The 27358-nt window shown below is 36.9% G+C and overlaps 2 protein-coding genes across 6 annotated transcripts in view; one reads left to right on the forward strand and one right to left on the reverse strand.

The window, feature by feature from the left end:
- FAM149B1 (family with sequence similarity 149 member B1) overlaps nucleotides 1–27358 on the forward strand; it is a 72738-nt gene that overhangs the window by 21954 nt on the left and 23426 nt on the right. For 3 of the 5 annotated variants that reach the window (XM_047760716.1, XM_047760720.1, XM_047760718.1), the window contains exons 4-7: nucleotides 4792–4934; nucleotides 6109–6225; nucleotides 10770–10937; nucleotides 15336–15523. In XM_047760716.1, the coding sequence (XP_047616672.1) occupies nucleotides 4792–4934; nucleotides 6109–6225; nucleotides 10770–10937; nucleotides 15336–15523 (616 nt within the window). The remainder of the gene's footprint in view (nucleotides 1–4791; nucleotides 4935–6108; nucleotides 6226–10769; nucleotides 10938–15335; nucleotides 15524–27358) is intronic. The other 2 variants (XM_047760719.1, XM_047760717.1) reach the window with 1 other exon arrangement.
- DNAJC9 (DnaJ heat shock protein family (Hsp40) member C9) overlaps nucleotides 1–27358 on the reverse strand; it is a 78462-nt gene that overhangs the window by 19024 nt on the left and 32080 nt on the right. The gene's annotated exons all lie outside the window — the stretch shown is intronic.

The raw sequence follows: 27358 nt of genomic DNA on the forward strand, positions 1-27358 counted from the left end.
TTATTCATAATAACAAATAATCCAAATGTCCCTCAACAGGAGAATGAATAAACAAATGTGTCGTACTCTTACAATGCAATAGAATGTAATGAAGAGTAACACATGCAACAACATAAGTGAACCTCAAAAACATTCTGCTGAGTGAAGGAAGCTAAACATAGAAAAATACATCCTTCATGATCATATTTATATGAAGTTCTAGAATAGGCAAAGCTAATTTATACTGATAGAAATCAGAGCAATGGTTTCATGACAGTGCGAATAGGAAACTTCAACTACTGTATGGGTGCAAGGAAACATTCTAGGGTCACAGAAATGTATATCTGGAAGGGAATGGTGGTTACATGGATGAATATATTTGTCAGATCTTATTGTGCTGTATATACTTGAAATGTTATTGTATGTAGATTATTCCTCAATAAGGTTTATTAAATTTTTAAAATACTCAGAGAATTAAGGGATAAGATAGCACCTATTAGCATTATTGCAGGTTTTAAAACAAAGCAGGTAGAGATTTAAGAAAATATAGGTATGAAAACCTAGTTTAAACCTTAGGCATGAATAGCATTTGAAATATCTCAATAAATAACTGGATATTAACTACTACATGTAAACTGGATCCAGTGAAATAGAATACTGGTGAGCTGAATGACAGAACTAAGAAAATGACCTAGAACCAGAGAGCTGGCTTCATTGAGAATTTGAAGAGTACATACGAGATACTGAAGATGGATTAAGCTGCTGTAACATCTAACAGATGTCTAACAGAAATTTTGGAAAGAGAGAGTATAAAAAAGGCAATATTCGAAGAAATAATAAATCATTAATAAATTAATAAATAATCATTAACTTTTATAAGAATTAAAGAAATACAGGTGTTCCCTTCATGGCTCAGTGGTTAACAAACCCAACTAGGATCCATGAGGATGTGGGTTCGATCCCTGGCCTCACTCAGTGGGTTAAGGATCCAGTGTTGCTGTGAGCTGTGGTGTAGGTAGAAGATGTGGCTCAGATCTAGTGTTGCTGTGGCTGTGGTGTAGGTCGCAGCTGCAGCTCCAATTTGCCCCTGGCCTGGGAACCTTCATATGCATTGGGTGTGCCCCCCCTCCAAAAAAAGAATGAAAGACAAAAGTCTTCATACTGAAAAAGCATATCAAGAGAGGGACAAATTAAAAAAAAAAAAAACAACCTCCCAAATATATTCCAAAGAAACTGCACAAAATCATATTAAAAAATTGTTAAAAGCTATTAGAAGAGATGGACCACATATAATAGAATAAAAATCAGATTTACAGCTGATTGCTCACAATTACCAATAAATGTCAGCCCAGTCCAGTGGCTTAAGGATCCATGTTGCCCCAGCTGTGGTGTAGGTCACAGCTGCAGCTCAGATGCAGTCTCTGGCCTGGGAACTTCCATGTGCCATGGGTGTAGCCAAAAAAGGAAAAAAAAAAAAGCCAGATGATAATGATATTATATCTTTAAACTGCTATGGAAAAAGTGAATGATATATTTCTATCTTAATGATTATATGTGATACACTATCATTTAATAGTAAAGGCAAGACAAAGACATTTAAAACATTTATGCTACAAGAGTTTCCCATTCAATATACTCATTGAAAGAACTATTAAAGGACAGATTGGACAAGAAGAAAAAAAAAGCCAGAAGGAAGGAATGGGATATAAAAAGCAAAAGTAATTGGCAAAGCATATTGGTAAATCTAAGTAGTTACTAAAACAAATAACCATAACTTTATGTATTCAAAACAACACTAATACTAAAATTCAAAATAAATAGCTCATGGAAGATGCTTAGAAGGAAGTTAAAGCATAATCAATTTCCTTATAAAATTTTTTTGGTTTTACATAATTGGATTGTCATTTATTGTTAAAGTGGGGAAAGATGTCCAAGCCCCCATATCCCTATCTGTTCCTGTCATTAATTCTATAAACTGAAGGGGGTAAGATTTAGACTGGAAAGTGACTTCAAATTTTTTAAACTGCAACTCACACTAACGCATGTAGTTGATATTGTGATCCAGTGTGGGTACTCAATATAGAAGACAAAAAAAATTACACAAAGTAATAACCATTATGAGTGATCACTATATTTTAAATTCCATTCTGCCTTATTATATTTCACCTTTTTAGTATTATTTAATAATATTTTAAGATTTATTTCACTGTCCACATGGTCCTAAACCTCAAAAAACACTAGTAAAAATGTGTTTCCTGAGAAGTCCTAAGTGCTTGCCTCTCCTGCTTTAAAAATGTGTGATACAGGAGTTCCCATCGTGGTTCAGCAGAAACGAATCTGACTAGGATCTATGAGGATGAGGGTTTGATCCCTGGTCTCACTCTCAGGGTTAAAGATCTGGCATGCCATGAGCTGTGGTGCAGGTCACAAATGCAGCTCCGATCCCGAGTTGCTATGGCTGTGATGTAGGCTGGTGGCTACAGCTCTGATTTGACCCCTAGCCTGGGAACCTCCATATGCCATGGGTGTGGCCCTGAGAAGACACACACACATATAATGCTAAGTCAAAAAATTAGATACAAATAGAAAGAGTAAAAGATATGATAGAGACTGGTTAATTAGTAGAGATCTATTCATGTAAAGATTGAGTTTATTTGATGAATGTTCACATTACTAGCAGCAACCTATAATCCAGAATGGAAGGCTTGGATTCATCTTTATAACCACCTCTTGCACTGAATCAGTCATCAAGTTCTGGTATTGTATCCTCACAGTGTATCTCATATCTTTTTTCTTTTAAAAATTGAGATATAATTGACATAAAACATTGTATTACTTTGAGGTGTACAAAATAGTTTGATTTATATATATATTGCAAAATGATCTGAGTTCTTTGTTTCAGTGGAGGACAGAAATCCTGAAAAACTTCAAACTTTGTTAGGAAAATAAGGGTATGTGGATGCCAGCATTTTATTATTATTTTTTTATTTTTATTTTTTGCCTTTTCTAGGGCCACTCCGCGGCACATGGAGGTTCCCAGGCTAGGGGTCCAATCAGAGCTGTAGCTGCCGGTCTACATCAGAGCCACAGCAATGTGGGATCCGAGCTGTGTCTGCAACTTACACCACAGCTCACAGCACACCAGATCCTTAACCCGCTGAGCAAGGCCAGGGATTGAACCCACAACCTCATGGCTCACAACCACTGAGACATGACGGGAACTCCCAGAATTTTAAGTATTACTAAAAGAATATAAAAATAATGAATAACTTTCAAATTTATAGGGAAAATCACTCTAACAGAAGGAAAAGACAGTTCCTGTTGTGACTCAGTGGTTAACAAATCCGACTAGGAACCATGAGGTTGTGGGTTCAATCCCTGGCCTCACTCAGTGGGTTAAGGATCTGTTGTTGCCTCGAGCTGTTGTGTAGGTTGCAAACGCAGCTCAGATCCTTTGTTGCTGTGGCTCTCGCGTAGGTTGGCAGCTACAGCTCCGATTCAACCCCTAGCCTGGGAACCTCCATATGCCATGGGTGTGGCCCTAGAAAAGTCAAAAAAAAAAAAAAAAAGAAGGAAAAGAATGAATTTAAAAACACAAGAAAAAGAAAAAGAGAGTTAAATAGAAAACACAAAATAAATGGTAGGACTAAGTCCAAATACTGTACATTACAATAATTATGAATGGATAAAACTTAGCTACAAATAAAAGACAGAGACTCTGAAACTGGATTTTGAAAATCCAACTACATGCTATTTAAAGAAACATCAAAAATGGAATGACACTCAAATGTTCAAAATTAAGGGGTGAAAAATTTAACAGCCAAATGTCAGCAAAGAAAGTTGACATGAATGGAATATAAACTGATAAATGTTTAAAAGTAAAAATAACAAATTTCAGGAGTTCCCATTGTGGCTCAGGAGAAACGAATCTGATTAGTATCCATAAGGACGCAGGTTCGATCCCTGGCCTCACTCAGTGGATTAAGGATCTGGTGTTGCTGTGACTGTGGTGTAGGCCAGCAGCTATAGCTCCAGTTTGACCCCTAGCCTGGGAACCTCTATGTGCCGTGGGTGTGGCCCTTTTAAAAAGACACAAAAAAATTTCACCGATACTAGGAAAGTTCAACGTCATCTCCCAGGCTTGAAAACAATAAGTGAGAAATTTTTAAAACTGTATTGTGTTGAGTCTTTAAAGTTAAACTCTCTATCTACCTTTTTTATTAGATAGAAGCTTTCATTGTTACAGATAAAATACATATTTCTCATCTTATACTTTTAAAAGAAGGTGTAACTTTTCTTCCACCAGAATGTCAAAGGGCACATAAAAACAGATGAAGTAGAGAGTAAGCAGAATATCAGATAACATGATCAGATTCACATTTTATAGTCATCTCTTTGGCTGCTGCTAACAGATGGATTATAGGGCATAGATTTAGCCTAAATGGTCAAGTGAAAAATACAGACTACAAAGTAATTTCTACCTTAAACTATAAAAAAATACTGGAGCAAGCAACTATAAAAACAATCACTATCTTTGAGTGGTAGAATTATTGGCAATTTTTATTTTTTCTTTATACTTAACTGGATTTTTATGATGAAAATTTTACTTTAAAAACAGATATTTCTACAAATATTTTTTAAATAGGGAGGCCATTTGAATATTTTAAGATCTGAAAACTCACTAGCAACTTTTCTTTCACACAAATGGATTAAATATTGAAAACAGAACAAAATCTGATTGCTTTCAATCTTAGTGATTTTTAACAGAGATTGAAGCTCACCTAAATATTTTGGGGTGATAATTTCTTCTAGGAACTTGATCAAAATGCCACTGAAAAAGTACAGGCAATGTTCACAGCCATTGATGAACTCTTGTATGAGCAGAAGTTGAGTGTACATACTAAGAGTCTACAAGAAGAGTGCCAACAGTGGACATGTAGCTTTCCTCACCTCAGGTATTGGAGCTCTTGTATATTCATAGCTAATACTAAAACTTGATAAGGAGATTTCCAAAAAAGCTTGTATTCTGAAATTTTTATAAGGACATAGTTTTGTATAAATAAGGTTATGCAGCGGAAAGCCTCAGTTGATAGAAAACTCATGTTGATGCAAGTTTCTCAGTTTTCATAACTACCAATATGTTGTCTAATTGAGTAATACAATTTCTATACCAGCAGCTGTGATCCATGTACTGTGGCTGTCCGGAGCCTTTCTTTTGAACAAGAGGGTTAGAAAATGTATTTGATTACACCCTTGTCTACAAGTAAATTCTTTTTTTTTTTTTTTTTTTTTTTGCTATTTCTTGGGCCGCTCCTGCGGCATATGGAGGTTCCCAGGCTAGGGGTTGAATCGGAGCTGTAGCCACCGGCCTACGCCAGAGCCACAGCAACTCCGGATCCGAGCCGCGTCTGCAACCTACACCACAGCTCACGGCAACGCCGGATCGTTAACCCACTGAGCAAGGGCAGGGACTGAACCCGCAACCTCATGGTTCCTAGTTGGATTCGTTAACCACTGCGCCACGATGGGAACTCCTACAAGTAAATTCTTATATATGTATACTTGAGAGCAGACATAAGCTATTAGGAAGCTTCCTTTAGAAACCACAATAGTACATGTGCTACACAAGCTTAAAATTTATAATGCTTCGTATTTTTTTTGTTCTGATTATCCCATGGCGTGCAGTGGCTTGATGTGGGATCTCAGCTCCCAGAAAGCACCAAGTCCTAACCACTAGACCACCAGGAAACTTCCCAAGCTTCATGTTCTTCAGAAATTAATTCAGTTTTCACTAATTTGGCCTGCCTTTCACCCATTTTGGCAGTTTTAGTGAAGACTGTTACAGAGAATGGAGGGAAAATTATAAGTGTTTGCCCGGTTTCCTTGTATTTTTTGGAGGTTGGGGGGAACTGTGGCTTTATCTTTTCTGTTTCCATTCTACAGAAGAGAGATATAACTTTAAAAAGGCTCTGGATTCACATTTCCTCAAGAATCATTCTTAATCAGTAATGAACTAAGTATATACTGGACTTCTCTGTAGAGCCATCAAATTTGCTCTAAGAACACCTACATCTTGTATTATGCCAGGTGAAGGTGCTTAATTATCTCTTTGTGTTCTTCATTTTAAAGGATTCTGGGTAGGCAGATAATCACTCCAAGTGAAGGTTATAGGCTGTATCCTAGATCCCCTTCTGCTGTTTCAGCTTCACATGAGGCAACGCTATCTCAAGAAAGAGATTCTACAATGTAAGTATTCTAATATATAAATATCTATATAGTCTAATATGCAAGTATTATATTCTACCAGTTATACTAAGGGTACTTCTTCCTACTTTTTGGAATTTAGTAAAGCACAGCAAATTCTGTAAGATTGTAGTCTTTATGCATATTAGAATTTTGTTACTTAATTTTTTTGTCAAAAAGCACGACATTCTTGAGGACTGAAGGGTTATTCTGATCTATATATATTTATATCTATGTCTATCTATAAATACAGATACTTCCCTCTTGGAATAAATGTGTAGATAGACTGGTTTAAACAGAAATCTAAGAAACAGACTAAAATTTTTTAGGGAGTTCCCGTCATGGCGCAGTGGCTAACGAATCTGACTAGGAACCATGAGGTTGCGGGTTCGGTCCCTGGCCTCGCTCAGTGGGTTAAGGATCCAGTGTTGCCGTGAGCTGTGGTGTAGGTTGCAGACACGGCTCGGATCCCGTGTTGCTCTGGCTCTGGCGTAGGCCGGTGGCTACAGCTCCGATTGGACCCCTAGCCTGGGAACCTCCATATGCCGTGGGAGAGGTACTAGAAAAAGCAAAAAGACAATAAATAAGTAAGTAAATAAATAAATAAATAAATAAATAAATAAATAAAAATTTTTGAAAAAAATTTTGAAAATGATTTTTCTGAAACATGATACTAATTAAAACTTAATTTCTTTATGGAAGTTAAACTGCTGTTAGTTTATTAGCTTAAAGTCGGTAATTAGCACATTAGCTAAAGTGGCTAATTCTTTGAACATCTCAAACTCTTTAAACAGTAGCAAAATAAACACAAATAGGATTATTTTAAAAACCTATGTAGCAGGTTACAAACCCGACATAGTGTCTGTGAGGATAAGGGTTCGATCCCTGGCCTTGCTCAGTGGGTTAAGGATTCAGCGTTGCAACAAGCCCATGTCATTCATAGATGCAGCTCAGATCTGGTATTGCTGTGACTGCCATATAGGCCAGCAGCTGCAGCTCTGATTCAGCCCCTCATCCTGGGAACCTCTGTATGCCACAAGTGCAGCCATAAAAAACAAACAAATGAAAAAAACCAACCCTATGCTGACCCGTAATTCTGTGCTACAATGGCATGGATTTAATTCATTTTGAAATTATTCCTTTGCTTTTTTCCCTAAGATTGTAGTTTTACTTATTTGATACCTTCTAAGAGTTGTACTAATACTACTGATGCCTTTTTGGGCTTGTAGTAATTTCATCAGACCGCAAAGTAAAACATTATTGCTTTATTCAAATCTATTTAAATAAGTTATTTGGTCTAGTTTCCATTCCTGAGGAATTCTTGGGCCAGAGGAAAGTAGTACAATAAACAACACAAAAATACAATCTCTTCTTTGTATCTCTAACACCTAGCACACTGCCTAGAACATAGCATTCAACTTTTTAAAAAATTAAATTAAAACACCGTATTTATATGACAACAAACTCCATGAAAATGAATTAATTGATATTATGGTTGCAAAAACAATATTATCAATCAAAACAAATATTAGTGTCTAGGTCCAAATGGAATTCCAGGAACTTTTAACAATAGAAGATGATGACAACATAAGGAGAAAACACAGGCTAGAAAAGACCCCTGAACAGATGAGTTTGAGGACATTTCCATTTGAAAAAACAAACAAACAAAAACTATGCAGTCTCCTGCTTCAGTTAGCTTAAGGAGCTTATCCACCCTTAATTTAAATATATAGCTCAACAAAATTAACTATAATATCTAATAAGTTGCTAAAGTTTATGACTACATGCAGAATTATAACCCTTAAAAATCATTAAGAGAATAGAGGAGTCCTCTGGTGACTCAGCAGGTTAAGGATCTGGCATTGTTACTGCTGCAGCTCAGGTTGCTACAGTGATGCAGGTTTGATCCATGGCCCAGGAACTTCTGCATGCTGCAAACACGGCCAAAAAAACCCCAGAGAGCTCGGAAATAAACCTTTGTGTATATTACTAAATGATTTTCATCAAGGATGCCAAGACTAAATAGTGGGAAAGGGCAATCTCTTTAATAGATGGTGCTGGGAAAACTTGATATCCACATGCAAAAGAATGTTGTGGGACCTTTACCTTATACCATATACAGAAATTAACCCAAAATGGATTATAAAGACCTAAACCTAAGACCTAAAACTACTGAAACTCCTAGATTAAAGTATAGGTGGAAAGCTTCAGGATATTGGATTTGGCCATGATTTATTGAATAGGACACCAAGTGCTTAGGCAACAAAAATAAAACAGACAAATAGGACATCAAATTTAAAAATTTTGTGCATCAAAAGAAACAATCATCAGAGTAAAAAGGCAGCTTGTAGAATGGGAGAGAATATTTGCAGATCACATTATCTGCTAAGGGGTTAACATCTAGAATGTATACGGGACTTCTAGAACTACAACAACAACAAAAATAACCCAGATTAAAAATGGACAAAGGGGAGTTCCTGTTCCGACTAGGAACCATGAGGTTGCAGGTTCCATCTCTGGGCTCCCTCAGTGTTAAGGATCTGGGGTTGCCATGAGCAGTGGTGTAGGTTGCAGATGCGGCTCAGATCTGGCATTGCTGTGGCTGTCAAGTAGGCTGGCGGCTACATACAGCTCCAATTGGTGTTTCCCTCGTGGTTCAGTGGTTAAAGAACCCAACTAGTAACCACGAGGTTGCAGGTTTGATCCCTGGCCTCGCTCAGTGAGTAAAGGATCCAGCGTTGCAGTGATCTGTGGTGTAGGTCGCAGACTTGGCTTGGATCCTGCGTTGCTGTGGCTGTGGGGCAAGCCGGCAGCTGTAGCTCTGATTTGACCACTAGCCTGGGAACCTCCATGTGCCGCAAGTACGGCCCTAAAAAGCAAAAAAAAAAAAAAAAAAAAATGGACAAAGGGAGTTCCCATTGTGGCTCAGTGGTAACAAACCTGACTAGTATCTATGAGGACGTGGGTTTGATCCTGGGCCTCGCTCATTGGGTTGTTGCCATGAGCTGGAGCACAGATCACAGATGAGGCTCAGACCCTATGTTGCTGTGGCTGTGGTATAGGCCAGCAGCTGCAGCTCCAATTCTGTCCCTAGCCTGGGAACTTCCATATGCCACATGTGAAGCCCTAAAAAAAAAAAAAGCAAAAAAATAAATAAATAAAATAAAAGTGGACAAAGGACTAGAGCATAGGCAATTCTCAATGAAAATAAATAGCCAATAAGTATATGAAAAGGTGTTCAACATCATTAATCACAAGAGGAATGCAAATAAAACCCACAATTAAATATCACCTCATACCCAGCAGAAAGGCACAAGTTTCAGCTCAAAGTCCCTTGCCCTGGTGACACCTTCCCGGGCTGCTCAAATCTTAATACCTATTACAGAAAATAAAAACTGCTGGCAGAGAGGTAGAGAAAAAATTGGAACCTTTGTATACTGTTGGTGGGAATGTAAAATGGTGCAACCATTAAGGAAAACAGTATGGAAGTTCCTTAAAAAATTAAAAATAGAATTACCATATGATCCAGCAATCTCACTCCAGAGTATACATCCAAAAAAATTCTAAGCAGGATCTCAGAAAGATATTTGCACACCCATATTCACTGCAGCATTACTGACAATAGCCAAGAGGTGGAAACAACCCAAATGTCCATCAACAGATGAGTGGTTAAAGAAAATGTGGTGCATACATACAATGAAATACCATAGAATGAAGTCCCATCACATGCCATGATATGGATGAACTTCAAAGACATTATGATGAATGAAATAAGCCAGTCACAAAGGTCAGAAACAGAAAGTAGAAGAGTGGTTGCAAGGGAGGAGAGGAAGGGGAAGGAGCAATTAGTGTTTAATGGTTATCAGTTTCAGATTTGCAAGATAAGAAAATCAAAAGATCTGTTGTACAATAATGTGAATATTCTTAACACTATTGAACTGTACAGTTTAAAATGGTTATGATGGTGCATTTAATGTTATTTAGTTTACCACAATTTTAAAAAATCATGGAAGTGACATGGTATGGTCTTAAGCCCTCCTCCTTCATGTCATTCATTATAAATTATAGCTTTTGCTTTCATTTTGATTTTTTTTTACAACTATCCTAAATGCAAGAGCTTGTTCAAGCCAATTACAAATCCAGCGTTTTTAGATATAAAGATCTTTCTGAAGCTCTCCAAAACCATGGAAATGTGCTCTTTCAATTCTTCTACTGGTAGGGCCATCCACAGTCATATTTTCTTTACCACTGTACTAAGTTATATTATCTTCCTTTCAGCATCATGAGGTCACATCTTCATGATGTGATCTATTCCTCTGTTTCAGTCATTGCTAGAGGTCCCCTGGTAGATAAGTTTGGTTTGAAATGGAGGTGAGAATGGCTAATGGTGTTTATTCCCCTTCTGAGAAATAATAGGTATTAAGATTTGAGCAGCCGGGGAAGGTGTCACCAGGGCAAAGGACTTTGAGCTGAAACTTGTGTGACTTAGTTGCTGGCAAACTGTTTATGTTGTGTATAATTAATATTTTCTTTTTTTCCTCTTCTAGATTTGGTATTAGGGGAAAGAAGTTACATTTTTCATCTTCTTATGCTCCTAAAGGGTCTTCCATTGCCAAATCCCCTAGCTTGTGTTCCACGGAAAGAGAAGAGGAAGACTGTATAATCTTTTCTGAAGGAGTAATAGAGGAATATCTAGCATTCGATCACACAGATATGTGAGTATTATGTCTTTTAAACTTTTTACTCTCCTCCTATTTTGTATATTAACATTTATTTTTTTCTAAAGTATATCACCAGTATGACCTATAATTAGATTTATGTCAATTTCTGTTATTTATTTTCTATTATTTCTCAGTTCATGTACTCAGGTGATTTAAATTTCTTTTGCTTCCACATACCATATTTCCTTGTGTATTTTCTTCCTGTGCATGTCATTTGCCTCTTCCTGAGATTAAACATTTTAACATGAATGAATTTTTTTCTCCACAGAATTTGATTTTGTTCTTTGTAAATTATCACCAGTAACTTGTGGAAATTTTAAAGAGTCAAAAAGGTGTGAATTTTGTTTACATAGGTCCTGCCTGAAAATGATATATACAATTTACATAAAACATTATACTTGGCAGAGACTTTATAATTAATAATATTTACATTTTCTCATCGTATTCTGACAATAGCCCTGTGACAGATATTTTTAACCCTCTTTACAGGATAGGTCAGAATCAGAGTAGTTAAATGATTTGTCTGAGGTAAAGCTAAATTTTATTCATCTAATTCTAAATTCAATGCTTTCTTCACTATTCCATGCTACTTTTCTGAAACATTAACATCTTAAACTATTCCTCTAAGCCCTTAAAAGTTCAGAATTCATAGTCACAGTAGCACATCTAGAAATGAGAATTTCATTTGAAGCAGTGAGGCTGTGGTTAGGTCTATTTAGTGTCACATGATTCTGGACTTTTCTGCTTCCCATCATACTTCCTATTGAGCCATCTTACTCACGTGCTTAATGTACACAGTCCTAGGGTCAGGTAACATAACCTAGATTTCTATACATATAGCATCACTGAGTTAGCCCATTGTTCCAAAAGAATCGTTAAGTATGTTCTTTTGGTTTTCCAGAGATTTTCCCCTTTCCTTTCACTTCATCTGGCCCAGATCACATTATCCCTATTTTCTCTCCCCTTTTCCTTCAAGGTCTTTTCCCTTCATTTTAGCTTATAAAAAGATAAAGCTGATGTAACTAATTTAAAATGGGATATTAGTGTCTCATAGGTGTCCTTGGGGCATCTCTTCTCCTTTCCTAATAGTAAACCCAAGACTTTTAGAGATACCACTGAGATACTGACATTGAGATGTGACAAATGAGATCATATAAGTTTGGAAGAAAATACGATGTGAAAGATTGCTTTAAAAAAAAAAATGGGGGAATAGGGAAGGCCTTTCAAACTATAGCACAAAGTCTACAAATCATTTAAGAAATTCTTGGAGTTCCCACTGTGGTGCAAGAGGATTAGCAGTGTCTCTGCAGTGTCAGGATCCCTGGCCCAGCACAGTGGCTTAAAGGATCTGAACTGCTGCAAGTGCAGCATAGATTGCAACTGAGGCACACATGTGATCCCTAGACTGGGAACTCCATATGCCGAGGGGAGCCCAAAAAGAAAAGAAAGAAATTCTTAAAAATAACTACATAAACTGAAACTTCTGGATAGAAGAACTTATAAAGTCAAAAGACAAATGACAAACTGGCAAAAATACTTGCAGTCTATATATACACAAAGGCTTAATTTCCTTAATATGTGTATCAGTGAGGAAAGGATTAAGGACAAAACAGTCAAAGAACATGAATTGTTCACATTATAAGAAAGTGGACTTTGGAGTTCCCATCGTGGCTCAGTGGTAACAAACCCAACTAGTATCCATGAGGAATGCAGGTTATATCCCTGGCCTCGCTCAGTGGGTTAAGGATCTGGTGATGTTGTGAGCTGTGATGTAGATGTGGTGTAGGCTGGCAGCTATAGCTCTGATTCAACCCCTAGCCTGGGAATTTCCACATGCCGTGGGTGTGGCCCTAAAAAGACAAAAAAAAACAAAAAACAAAAAACAAAAAAAGGGATTTTAAATAAATGAGTGAAATTCATTTACTACCAGAGATGTAAATTTAAACTATAACGAGATATTATTTTATCTGTCAGACTAGCAAAGAACGAAAGATAAGGAAGCTTGATAATTCCTTGAATGAGAAAACAAGCATATTATTTTAACTATTGGAGAATTATACCACCTCTTTATTTTTTTAAATTTTAAAAAATTTTTTCTGTTGTTGTATTTTTAGGGCTGCACCTATGGCACATGGAGGTTCCCAGGCTAAGGGTCGAATCAGAACTGTGGCCACCAGCCTACACAACAGCCACAGCAACCAGGATCCAAGCCACATCTGTGACCTACACCACAGCTCCTGGCAATGCCAGATCCTTAACCCACTGTGTAAGGCCAGGGATTGAACCTGCATCCTCATGGATACTAGTCAGATTCATTTCTGCTGAGCCACCACAGGAACTCCTATAAATTGAAATGCACATATCCTTTGACTCAATAATTCTATTTATAGGAATTTACCCTACATATAATACCCACATATATATGGTCCCTAACTTAAGACAGTTCAACTTACAATTTTTTAATTTTGCAATGGACAGAAGTGACATATATTCAGTAGCAACTCTACTCTGAATTTTGATCTTTTCCTGGGCTAGCAATATGCAGTATGATACTCTCTCATGGTGCTGGGCAGTGGCAGCAAGCCACAGCTCCCAGTCAGCCACGCAGTCACTAGAGTAAACCACCAATACACTTAGAACCATTCTGCACCCATTCAACCACTGCTTTTCACTTTGCAAAAATGACAATGAGATATTCAACACTTTATTATAAAATAGTTTTTGTGTCAGATAATTCTGCCCAACTGTAGGGTAATGTAAGTATTCTGAACACATTTAAGGAAGACTAGACTAAGTTATAATGTTCAGTAGGTGAGGTGTATTAAATGGATTTTTTTTTCTTTTTCAGCTGCCCCACAGCATGTGGAGTTCCTGGGCCAGGGATCAGATCCACGCCACAGTTGCAGCCTACACCAGAGTTGAAGCAACACCAGATCCTTTAATCCACTGTGCTGGGCCAGATTTCAGCTTGCATCCTGATGCTGCAGAGACACTGCTGACCCCATTGCGCCACAGTGGGAACTCCTGACTGCATTTTTGACTTTATGATATTTTCAACTTATGATGGGTTTATTAGGCTGTAACCCAATACATAAGTCAAGGAAGATCCATACAAGGATATTAATTGCAGTATTGATTATAAGACCAAAAGGCTGGTTGGTCAATACTGGTTAAATATATTATAGTATATCCAGGGGAATACTCTGCAGTTATTTTTTAAAAGAGGCAGATTTATATGTATTGGTAGGGATCATTAATAATTAGAAGAGCAAGGTGCAGTATAGTGTATAATGTAACCATATCCCTGGACCTATGTATGTTTGATTCTGGGGATGGGGACAGAGATGTAGGAAACTTCTTTTTTACATACATACATTTCCTTCTGTACAATTTGAATTTTCATTGTATGACTGTGTTATCTCTTCTAAAAAGAAATATGAGTTGAAATATAATTAATATTAATCAGCCTCCTCTGCCACTTAATGCCAGGCCAGGTCTTCTGTGGGAGAGGAGAAGCAAAGAGAGTCTGGTTGCTCTGCTTAAACCTGTTAGCATCCTTTTTTCCTGTTTATAGTTTCCTATTTAAGTCTTGAGACCTTTGTTGCCCTAGGAGTAAGTTTCACTATAGAAGCTGGAAGATACTTCTCTTCACCCCAAGCCAGTTCCAGAATTTGCTTTAGTTTATAACACATTTGTCATAAGTAAGCACATCTAGCAGCTAAACTTTCTTCCTCCAGAAATCTGGGGCTATTGGCACTCATTGTCAGAGAAGAGACAGACTTGGCTAACTGGGAGTTTCTGAGTTATAGATACACGGTCTCTGGCAGAGCCTCAGAGTAGCTTCCTGTACTGTTGGGCTTTCCTCTTTTTCCTTTACAGCCAAATTCCAAATCTTTATTCGGATTAGAAAAAGTATACTAATTTTGATAATCAATGTGGACTATTTCCTTAATGAATCATTACTTCAAATAATTATGTAGCATGGTCAGAGTTACACGCACATCATTAAATGTTGCATTAATATTAATCTAAGTGTAATCCAATTACAACAAAAAGATTATTTCTATGTGCTTAATTGTCATAGCTTGCTTTGTTGCTTAATTGACAACTCCTATCTGTTTAAAGCTAGAAAAAGTACAGTGATTCTCAGTCTTCTTTTTCTTGTTCTATTTTTTGGTGGTGGTGGGGGTAGTGGTGGTGAGGAGGGATGGGGGTAAAAATGGAAAGGCAGAGTCGCCTCTTTTGAGAAGTCCCTTAGTTCACAAGGCAACTTAATACATGTGTAACATATGCCTGGCGGAGCTGAGAGTACGACAAATGACACTCTTAAGCAGGACAAAAGACAGTGGTGAAGAATAACCATGAAGTCTTTCTCTCTTGCTTCTGTTACAGGGAAGAGGGGTTTCATGGAAAAAAATCAGAAGCAACTACAGAGAAACAGAAATTAGGGTACCCACCCATTGCTCCATTTTACTGCATGAAAGAAGATGTCCTTGCTTATGTGTTTGATGATGTGTGGAGCAAGGTCCTAAGCTGTATGGAGCAGCTGACACGTAGTCATTGGGAGGGATGTGCTTCTGGTAAGGCTCCTTGTGAAAACAATATAAAAAATTGTTTATGATTTTCCAACTCTAACCATTGTATTAGATTATATGCCTCATTAGTACAAAAGAATCACATTTTTTTTCTTTCCTTTTATGAAGGCACCTGAGGCACATGGAAGTTCCCAGGCTAAGAGTTGAATTGGAGCTGCAACTGCTAGCCTATACCACAGCCATAGGAACACCGGATCCAAGCCACATCCGTGACCCACATTGAAGCCTGCAGGAACACCATATCCTCATATCCTCAACCCACTGAGCATGGCCAGGAATCAAACCCACATCCTCATAGAGACATGTTGGGTCCTTAACCCACTGAGCCACAATGTGAACTCCAAAGAATCACATTTCTATTTCTCATAGAAACTAACAGCTATTTGGAAAATATCTGGGATACTTGGGAATGAGTGGGTGATTAACAAGGAAGGCCTAGTCTATGATGACTAGATAGACTTTGAATATAATTATTTGTGAGAAAAAAAAACATGCAAGTCACAAATACATTTTAAAAACTGCTTTATTGAAAAATAACTGATATACATACATATTTCAAGTGTATAAATTTGATAAGCAGAACTAATATATACAGCCATGAAACCATGAGACAGTTAATAATAGCGAACATATCCATTACCCTGAAAAGTTCATGACTCTAATTCCTCCCTCTTGTCCCTGCCAACCCACTCTTCCCAAGTGACAGCTTATCTGCCTAAATGGAATCATGTAGTACTTATACTCTTCCTTCTGTCAGCTTCTTTTACTCAGCATGATCATTCTGAGAGCCACCCATGTCATTCTCTGGGTGAATAAAGGAATAATTTATTCCTTTTATTGCTGAGTAGTATTCCATTGTTCCACAACTTCATTTCTCCATTTTTCTCTTGATGAGCATTTGGATTGTTTCCATTTTTGGATTATCAATGCTGTTATGAACACTAGTGTTCAAGAATTTTTTGGACATATATTTCCTTTTCTCTTGGCAAATTTCTAGGAGTGGAATGGTTGGATATACAGTTAAATGTATATTTCACTTCATAAGAATTGTTTATATTGGTTTTCTATGTTGCACAAAAAATTACCATAAACTTAGCAGCTTCCAACAATGCAAATATATTGTTTTCACAGATTTGTGGTTCAGAAGTTCAGGAACAGCTAGTTAGTCCTTAAGATCTCACAAGGCTACAGTTAAGGTGTTGGCCAGGGCTGGGTTCTCATGTAGAGACTTAACTAGGAAAGGGTCCATTTCCCCTTTTTTGTGTTCTTGGAAAAGTCCTGTTTCTTATAGCTATAGTAGTCATGGTAGCTTTCTTCTTCAAAGCCACCAAGAAAGACTGAGAGCTAATCTGCTAGCAAGACAGACACTTGTATAACATAATCATGGGAGTGATATCCTGTCACTTTTACCATCATGTATTGCTCTAAAGCAAGTCTTAAGTCCTATCCACTCTCAAAGGGAGGGGATTACATAAAGGTGTGACCATCAAGAGGTGAGAATCATTGTGGGGGACACCTTAGAATTTGTCCACTACAGTTTTCCACTGGCCCCCAATGATGCATGTGCTCCAACATGCAAAATATATTCAACTCCCTTCAAAGGTTTCCAAGAGAATCATTCCATTATAGCATCAATTCCAAAGATTTTGAATCTGGTCCTGGTACGAAGTTTCTGGATATAAGACATTAAATGAAGTTGCTGGGGCACAATTCCTTTTCATCTACAGACCTGTGAAACTAAAGGTTATATACAGAGATATATAAACCTCTAACTATATAATCCAGTCATTCTACTTATAGAGAATAGTGGGCCAGGGAAAGGATAACTACTATAGACACTCCAGTTAAAACGCTGGGGTGGGGGGAGGGGGAGTAAAAAAGGCTCCATGGCAATTTTGAAATCCAGCTGTGAAAATATTGGGATATTTTAATATTAAGTTTCCAGGCCTGGAATAATCATCTCAGCTGTCTCTTCTGCCCTCTGAGCTCTGGGTTCACCCTCTTAAGTCATCATTCCTTTTTCATGAAAGGTAGCACATGTTTGCAGCTAAGTAATTTTAACAGGCTGCTTCCTGGAAGTAGAATTTTGTAGGTCTTTCAAATAGAATCTTTTACCAGCTAGAGAGTTGTCAAAACCATAAAGTCCTGGTTTCTTTCTCTAATAGTTTTTCCCTCAATTTATCTCTCTCATCTTGTGTTTTATTATAAACAGCAAGAAAAAAAAAATCAGGCATCACCTTTAACATTTTGATTAGAAATTTCCCAAGCTATAAAACCAAGATGATCACATAAAAGTTTTACTTTCCATGTGATGATAAACACAAGGAAGGGCACAAGGATCAACATGAAGATGTAAAAAAGGTCATCAAAATCATAAAAGGTGGGAAAAAAGAATAAGAAAATATAGACTCTTTAAAAAATGTGTTTGAGGCTATATGACTATCAGTCTAAAGCAAGCAGATATAGGAGGGGATTAACATACTTGAAAAACAGGGCAACCACAAACCAAAAAAAAACATTCAATAGAGTCACAAAAACTACAAAGAAGAGAACAGAAGCATAAAATAAAAGGAACTCATAAAACCACAGAAAGAAAAAGAAAGGGACAAAGAAGAAACATAGAAGCAACTGTAAAACAAGTATCAATAACTTAAATGTCAATGGGCTGCATATTCCAGTCAAAAGATAGAGAGTGACAGACTGGATAAAAAACAAGAGGCTACAATATGCTGCCTACAAGAGACTCTCCTTAGGACACACATAGACTGAAAGTGAGGGGATGGAAAAAGAAAATTCATGCAAACAGAAAGGAAAGGAAACCAGGAGTTGCAATATTCATATCAGACCAAATAGACTTTAAAAACAAAATCAATAAAGAAAGATAAAGGATACTATATAATCATAAAAAGATCAATACAAGAAGAGGATTTTACACTCATCCACACATTTGCACATAATATAGAAGCATCTAAATACATAAAACTAATACTAAGAAACATAAAGGGAGAAATCGAAGGAAATACAATAAAAAGAGGAGACTAACACCCCACTCACATCAATGAACAGACCTTCCAGACAGAAAATCAATAAGGCAACAGAGATTCTAAATGACACAATAGAACAGTTAGACTTAATTGATATTTTCAGGATATTACATCTTTTCAAGTGCACACAGAACATTCTCTAGGATTGACCACATACTAGGGCACAAAACAAGCCTCAAAAAATTTTAAGAATATAGAAATTATTTCAAGTATCTTCTCTGATCACCATGGCATGAACCTAGAAATCAACCACAGGAAAAAAAAGAAGAAAAAGACTACATGTATACTAAGCAATATGCTACTAAAAAAAAAAAAAAAAAAAAAAAAAAACCAATGAGTCAATGAGGACATCAAAAGGAAATTTAAAAATACCTTGTTGAGATAAATGACAATGACAACACAATACAAAATCTATTGGATGCAGCACAAGCAGTTCTTAGATACCGGCCTTCTTCAAAAAACAAGAAAAATCTCAAAAAAACAACCTAACAGGAGTTCCCATTGTGGAACAGCAGAAACAAATCCGACTAGGAACCATGAGGTTGTGGATTCGATCCCTGGCATCACTCAGTGGGTTAAGGAGCCAGTGTTGCCATGAGCTGTGGTGTAGGCTGGCAGCCAGTGTTGCCATGAGCTGTGGTGTAGACCCCTAGCCTGGGACCTCCATATGCCACGGGTGTGGCCCTAAAAAGACAAAAATAAACAAACAAACAAAAACCTAACATACCATCTAAAAGAATTAGAAAAAGAACAAACAACACAAAATTAGCAGAAGGAAGGAAATTTTTTTAAAAATCAAAGAGGGAATAAATAAAATAGAGATTAAGAAAATAAGAAAAAAAATCAATAAAACCAAGAGTTGTTTTTTGAAAGTGTAAACAAAAGTGGAGTTCCTCTCATGGCTCAGTGGAAACAAATCTGACTAGCACCCATGAGGACATGGGTTCCACCCCTGGCTTGCTCAGAGGGTTAAGGATCTGGTATTGTTGTGAGCTGTGGTGTAGGTTGCAGACATGGCTCAGATCCAGAGTTGCTACGGCTGGGTATAGGCCAGCAGCTACAGCTCTGATTCAGCTCCCAGCCTGGGAACCTCCATCTGCCATGAGTACAGCCCTAAAAAGACAAAAAAAAAAAAAAAAATTGACAAACCTCTGGCCAGGCTAGCCAAGAAGAAAAGTGAGAGAACCCAAATAAAATAAGTGAAAAAGGAGAAATCTCAACTGAAACAGCAGAAATACAAAAAAAAAAAAAAAAACATAAGAATACCATGAAAAATTATATATCAACAAATTTGACAACCTAGAAGAAATGGACAACTTTCTTGAAATACAGAGCCCACTAACAAGAGTCAAAAAGAAATAAGTAGTTTGAACAAACCAGTCACTAGAAATGAAATAGAATATGTAACAACAACAAAACCCTATACACAAAAGTCTAGGACCAGATGGCTTCACAGGCAAATTCTACCAAACATACAAAGAAGAATTTATATTGATACTTCTCAAACTCTTCCAAAAGAATGAAGAGGAGGGAATATTCTCAAAGACATTCTGTGAAGCCACCATCACCCTAATACCAAAACCAGACAAAGATACCACCAAAAAAGAAAATTACAGGCCAATATCTTTGATGAATATAAATGCAGAAATCCTTAACAAAATTCTAGCAAACTAAATCCAACAACACATAAAAAAGACCATACACCACAACCAAGTGAGATTCATCCCAAGCTCACAAGGATGGCTCAACATACAGAAATCAATCAATGAAATACACCACATTAACAAAAGAAAAGTAAAAAACTACACAGTCATCTCAATAGATGCAGAAAAAGCATCTGACAAAATCCAACATCCACTCACGATAAAAACTCTTACCAAAGGGGTAAAGAGGGAACATATCTCAGCATAATAAAAGCAATTTATGACAAACCCACAGCCAATATTAATACTCAACAGAGAAAAGCTGTAAGAATTCCCACTAAAATACGGTACAAGACAAGGATGCTCACTCGCATCACTTCTATTCAACATAGTACTGGAAGTCCTAGCTACAGCAGTCAGACAAGAAAAATAAACAAAAGGTATTCCATATTGGAAGGGAAGATGTAAAACTGGCACTGTATATACGCAGATGACATGATACTATATATAGAAAACCCTAAGGATCCCACACAGATCCAATAAATTCATCAAAGTAGCAGGATATAAGATTAACATTCAGAAATTGATTGTATTTCTCTATATAACAATGAAGTATCAGAAAGGGAATGTAACAAAAAATACCTTTTAAAATCACACCAAAAACTAAATACCTAGGAACCTGACCAAGGAGGTGAAAGACTTATACTCTGAGAACTATAAAACATTAATAAAGGAAATTAAAGATGATTCAAAGCAATAGAAAGACATCCCATGCTCTGGAATTGGAAGAATTAATATTGTTTAAATGGCTACTCAAAGCAATTTACAGATTTAATGCCATCCTTATCAAAGTACCCATGACAGTTTTCAAAGAACTAGAACAAATCACCCAAAAATTTATATGGAATCACAGAAGACCCAGAATTTCCAAAACAATCCTGAGGGTGGGGAAAAAGCAGGAGATATAACTCTCCTAGACTTCAGATAATACTAAAAAGCTATAGTAATCAAAACAGTGTGGTATTGGTTTAAAAAAAAAAAAAAAAACAGCTATATGGATCAATGAAACAGAATATAGAGCCAGAAATAACCCCCTATGCATATGGCCAATTAATCTTTGACAAAGGAGACAAGAATATAAAATGGGAAAAATATAGTCTCTTCGGCAAGTGATGCTGGGAAAGCTGGACAGCAAAGTTAAAACACACCATCACACCATACACAAAAATAAACGCAAAATGGCTTTAGGACTTAAACATAAGACATGACACTGTAAAAGTTCCAGAAGATAACACAGGCAAAATATTCTCTGACATAAATCTTATAAATGTTTTAGGAGTTCCTGTCATGGCACAGTGGTTAACGAATCCGACTAGGAACCATGAGGTTGCAGGTTCAGTCCCTGCCCTTGCTCAGTGGGTTAACGATCCGGCTTTGCCATGAGCTGTGGTGTGGGTCTCAGTGCTTGGGCACTGCAGAGGCGCAGGTTCAATCCTGAGCCCAACACAGAGGGTCAAAGGATCAGGCGTTGCTGCAGCTGTGGCGTTGGTCACAGCTGTGGCTCTGGCGTAGGACGGTGGCTACAGCTCCAATTTGACCCCTAGCCTGGGAACCTCCATAGGCCACGGGAGTGGCCCAAGAAATGGCAAAAAGACAAAAATAAATAAATAAATAAATCTTACAAATGTTTTATCAGGTCAGTCTCCCAAGGCAATAGAGATAAAAACAAAAATAAAGAGACGGGACCTAATCAAACTTACAAGCTTTTGCATAGCAAAGGAAACAAGAAAGAAAGAAAAAACAACCTATAGAAAGGGAGAAAATATTTGCAAATGATGCAACCAACAAGGGCTTAATCTCCAAAATATACAAACAACTCCTACAACTCAACAACAAAAAACCCAATTGAAAAGTGGGCAGAAGACCTAAACAGACATTTGTCCAAAGAAGACGCATGGATGGCCAGTAGGCATATGCTCATCATCACTAATTATTAGAAAAATGCAAATAAAAACTACAATGAAGCAATAAAGTACTACCTCACACCAGTCAGAATGGCCCTCATTTAAAAGTCAACAAATAACAAATGCTGGAGAGGATGTGGAGAAAAGAAAAACCCTTACACTGTTGGTGGGAATATAAGTTGGTGCAACCACTATGGAAAACAGTATAGAGGTTCCTCAGAAAACTCAAAATAGAATTACCATATGATCCATCAGTCCTACTCCTGGGCATATATCCAGACAAATCTATAATTCAAAAAGATACATACACCCCTGTGTTCACGCAGCACTATTCACAATAGCCAAGACATGGAAACAGTCTAAATGTCCATCAACAGATAAATGGATTAAGAATATATGATGCACATATACAATGGAATACTACTCAGCCATAAAAAAGAATGAAATAATGCCATTCACGACAACATGGATGCAACTATAGGTTATCATACTAAGTGAAAGAAGTCAGAAAGAGAAATACAAACATCATATGATATCACATATAGGGAATATAAAATATGACACAAATCAACCTGTCTACAAAATGGAAACAGACCCATGGAACATAGAGAACAGACTTACGGTTGCTAGGGCAGGGGTGGGGATGGAGAAGGATGGAAAGATGGACTGGAAATTTGGGGTTCGTAGATGCAAACTATTACATTTAGAAAGGATAAAGAGCAAGGTCTTACTGTATAGCATAGGGTACTATATCCAGTTTCTTAGGATAGATCATGATGAAATAAAATACAAAAAAGAATGTATTTTGTGGTGCAGTGTGTTAAGAATCCGACTGCAGCAGCTTGGGCACTGCAGAGGCGCAGGTTCAATCCTGAGCCCAACACAGAGGGTCAAAGGATCAGGCGTTGCTGCAGCTGTGGCGTTGGTCACAGCTGTGGCTTTGATTCATTCTCTGGCCCAGGAACTTAATATGTTGCAGGCGTGCCCAAAAAGTTTTTTAAAAATGCATATAAATGTATAACTGAATCACTCTGCTATATAGTAGAAATTGGCACAATATTGTAAATCAACTATAATTTTAAAAAAAGTTTGAAAAAAAAGTCCTCCTTTCCACATGACCACAGAAAACCATTTCACTAAGCTATTTCTACACAAAATAACAAGCATCTCCCTTATTCCAGTTTCGAATAACATGTTTCTCTTTTCCTTATGAGCTCTCCACTACAACATTCTCCAAATCCAGATTCCTCCTAAGTCTGTTCAAGGTAATTTATGTCTACTCTACCATGCTTCTCAAAATTCTTCCAGCTTCTATTAATGAACAATCAAAAATGAAATGAAGGAAATAATTCATTCGGAATAGTATCAAAAAGAATAAAATACTTAGGAGTAAAATAAACCAAGACAGTATAAGACTTATACACCACACACTACAAAACATTACTGAAAGAAAACAGAGAAGGCCTAAAGAAATGGATGACCTAATATTGTTAAGATGGTGATACTCCCTAAATACATCTACCGGTTAAGTGCAATCTTGACAAAATTCCAAATGCTTTTCTTGTAGGAATGGACAAGCTGACCTTGAAATGCATACAGAAATGCAAGGTATTCTGAATATCAAGCAAAACTGAAAAAGAACAAGTTTGGAGGGTTCATACTTTCTGGTTTTAAAACATATACAAACCTACAGTAATCAAAACAGTGTATTACTGCTACAAGACTACATATGGACCAATGGAATAGAATCACAAGTCCAGAAATAAACCCACACATTTATGACCAATGGATTTTCAACAAAGATGCCAAGACCATTCAATGCAGAAAGAATAGTCTCTTTAAGAAATGGTGCTGGCAGGGAATATAGCCAGTATTTTATAATAACTATAAATGGAGTATAACCTTTTAAAACTGTGAGTCAATATGTTGTATACCTGAAACTTACAGAATATTTTAAATCAACTATATGTCATTCAAAAAAAATTAATATAAAACCAAAAATAGTGCTGGGACAACTGAATAGCCACATGGAAAAGAATGAAGCTGAACCCTTACTTCACATCATATGCAAAATATCAACTCAAAATGGATCAAAGGCACACACTAAGAACTAAAACTATAAAACTCTTAGAAGAAACATTGGAGTAAATCTTCATAAGTTTGGATTTTTTTTTTTTTCTTTTTAAAGCATACCTGCAGCACATGGAAGTTCCCAGGCTACAGGTCAAATCAGAGCTGCAGCTGAGGCCTACACTAAAACCACAGAAACACTGGATCAGAGTCACATTTGCAACCTATGCTGCAGCTTGCAGCAATGCTGGATCCTTAACCCACTGCAAGGCCAGGGATCCAACCCGCATCCTCAGAGACTATGTCAGGTTCTTCACTTGCTAAGTCACAATGGGAATTCCATGAGCTTGGATTTTGCAGTGGATTCTTAGATATGACACAAAGACCATAAACAACGACAACAAAAAATAGATAAATGACTTCATCAAAATAAAAAACTTCAGAGTGTATCAAAGGACATTATTGAGAAAGTGAAAAGACAGCCTATGGAATAGGAGAAAATATATGTAAAGCAGACACCTGACAAGAACCTAGTATCCACAATATATGAAGAATACAACTCAAAAACAAAAGAAAAAACAACCCAATTTAAAAACTAGGCAAACAACTCAAAGAGACATTTCTCCAAAGATAATATACAAATAGCCAATAAGCACATGAAAAGATGTTCAACATCATTATTCATTAAGAAAATCAAATCAAAATCAAAACCGCAATAAGATACCACTTCATATCCACTAGGATGGTTATATATATTTTTTAAAAGGATAATGCATTGCTGGTGGGAATATAAAGTGGTACAGCCACTGTAGAAAAAGTCTGGCAGTTTCTCAAAAAGTTAAACATAAAATTAATGACCCAGCAATTCCACTCAAGGGTATATAACCAAGAGAAATGAAAATATATCCACAAAAAAAAGGACTGCACAGTGTTCATGGCAGCATTACTCATAATAGCCAAAAAGTGGAACCAATCCGAACATCTATCAGCTGATGAATGAATAAATAAAATGTGGTATATCCATATGTTATTGACTAAATTATGTGCCCCTCAAAATCAATATGTTGAAACCCTAACCCCCAATATGATTGTGTTTGAAGATAGGGCCTTTAAGGAGGTAATTAAGAGAAGTCAGAAGGGTGGGACCCTAATCCTATAGGATTAGTATCTTTTTAAGAAGAGGAAGAGACATCAGAACTCTCTCTCTTTCTGTGCATGCAAAGAGAAGAGGTAATGCAAGGACAGAGCGAAAAGGCAGCTGCCTAGGAGCCAGGAAGAGAGGTCACACTATAAACTACCCTGACAGCACCTTAATCTGGACTTCTAGCCTCCAGAACTGTGAGAAAATAAATTTTTGTTCTTTAAGCCATCCAGTCTGTGGTTATTTTATGTGTTGTTTAAGCCATCCAGCCTGACTATTATGCACAACTAATACACTGTGCAATGGAGTATTCATACATACAAAGGAATTGAGTAATGAAGCATCTTAAAACATGGATGAACCTTGAAAATGTTAAGTGAAAGAAGCCAGACACAAATGGTCATAATTGTATGATTCCACTAAGATGAAATGTCCAGAACAGGCAGAAAGTAGTTTAATGGTTGGCAGGGAATGGAGAAAGAGGTGCATTGGGAGGCATAGGGTTTCTTTTTGGAGTGATGGAAAATTTCTGAAATTAGATAATGGTGGTGGTGACACATTGTGAAAATACTAAAAACCACTTAATTGTATACTGTAAAATGGTTAAAAACAGTGAATTTTATGTTAAATGAATTTTATCTTATTAAAATTAGAAAAAAACCTTTTCCAACCTTAAGGATGCCCTCTAGAATTTCTTGTATGTGGATCTGTGAGAAATTCTTTCAAGATATGAAAATTTCCTTATTTTGCTTTCATTTTTGCAAGATAGTTGTGTGATGTATTGAATTTTAGGTAGACACTTTTTCTCTTGGTATTTTATTATTTTTTTACTTTTTTGGTCTTTTTAGGGCTGCACTCGCAGCATATGGAGGTTCTTCCCAGACTAGGGATTGAAGTGGAGCTGTAGCTGCTAGGCTACGCCACAGCCACACCAGATCCGAGCTGCATCTGAGACCTATACCACAGCTCATGGCAAAGGCAGGTCCTTAACCCACTGAATGAGGCCAGGGATCGAACCAGCATCCTCATGGATACTAGTCAGATTGGTTTCTGCTGAGCCACAACAGGAACCCCCTCTTTTGGTATTTTAAAGATGTTGTCCACTGTCTCTTCTTACTTGCAGTGTTTCAGACAAGAAATATGATCTCATCCTTTTCTTTGTTCCTGCATTCATGAATTTTTTAACTTTTATTTGGCTGCTTTTAAGATTTTTCTCTGTATCACTGGTTTTGAATAATTTAATTATGATGTGCCTTGATGTAATTTTCTTCTTGTTACTTCTGCATGGAGTGTTTTTTGGATCTGTGGGTTTACTGTCTTCATTATTTGGAAAGTTTTCAGCCATTATTTCTTCAGCTATTTTTTTCTTGCCCCCACCATCCCTCAGGACCCCAGTTACTCATATATTAGTCCATTTGCTCACTAACCCCTCAAATAAGTGATAACTTAAGTGATTCCTTAAATTTTTTTTCTCTGTGTATTTCATTTTGGATAGTTCCTATTGTCTTCAAGTTCATTATCTTTTCTTTTACAATGCTGAATCTACTGTTAAGTTCATCCAGTGTATTTCTCTACTCACTGTTTTCTATGAAGCATGACTAGAGTGAATTTTCAATCTTCCATGTCTCTCACTTTTTGAAAAAGTGGGATAACTCAAACATTTGTGTGAATTCTGGGTTGGTTTCAATGATTGATATTCTCCTAATTATGAGTATGATTTTCCTTCATGGTATTCTTTTTTTTTCCTATGGGTTTTTTTTTTGACACTTTATATTATTTTTTCAATTGAAAATCACATTGCACTTAAAACTCATTTTTTTTTTCACATCTGTAGTTGTGTAGTGATCATCACAATCTGATTTCACAGGATTTCCATCCCACAGCCCAAGCACATCTCCCTACACCCCAGACTTTCTCCTCTGGAAACCATAAGTTTTTCAATGTCTGTGAGTCAGTAT

Source organism: Phacochoerus africanus, chromosome 15, assembly GCF_016906955.1.
Source record: "Phacochoerus africanus isolate WHEZ1 chromosome 15, ROS_Pafr_v1, whole genome shotgun sequence".
Classification (NCBI taxonomy): domain Eukaryota; kingdom Metazoa; phylum Chordata; class Mammalia; order Artiodactyla; family Suidae; genus Phacochoerus; species Phacochoerus africanus.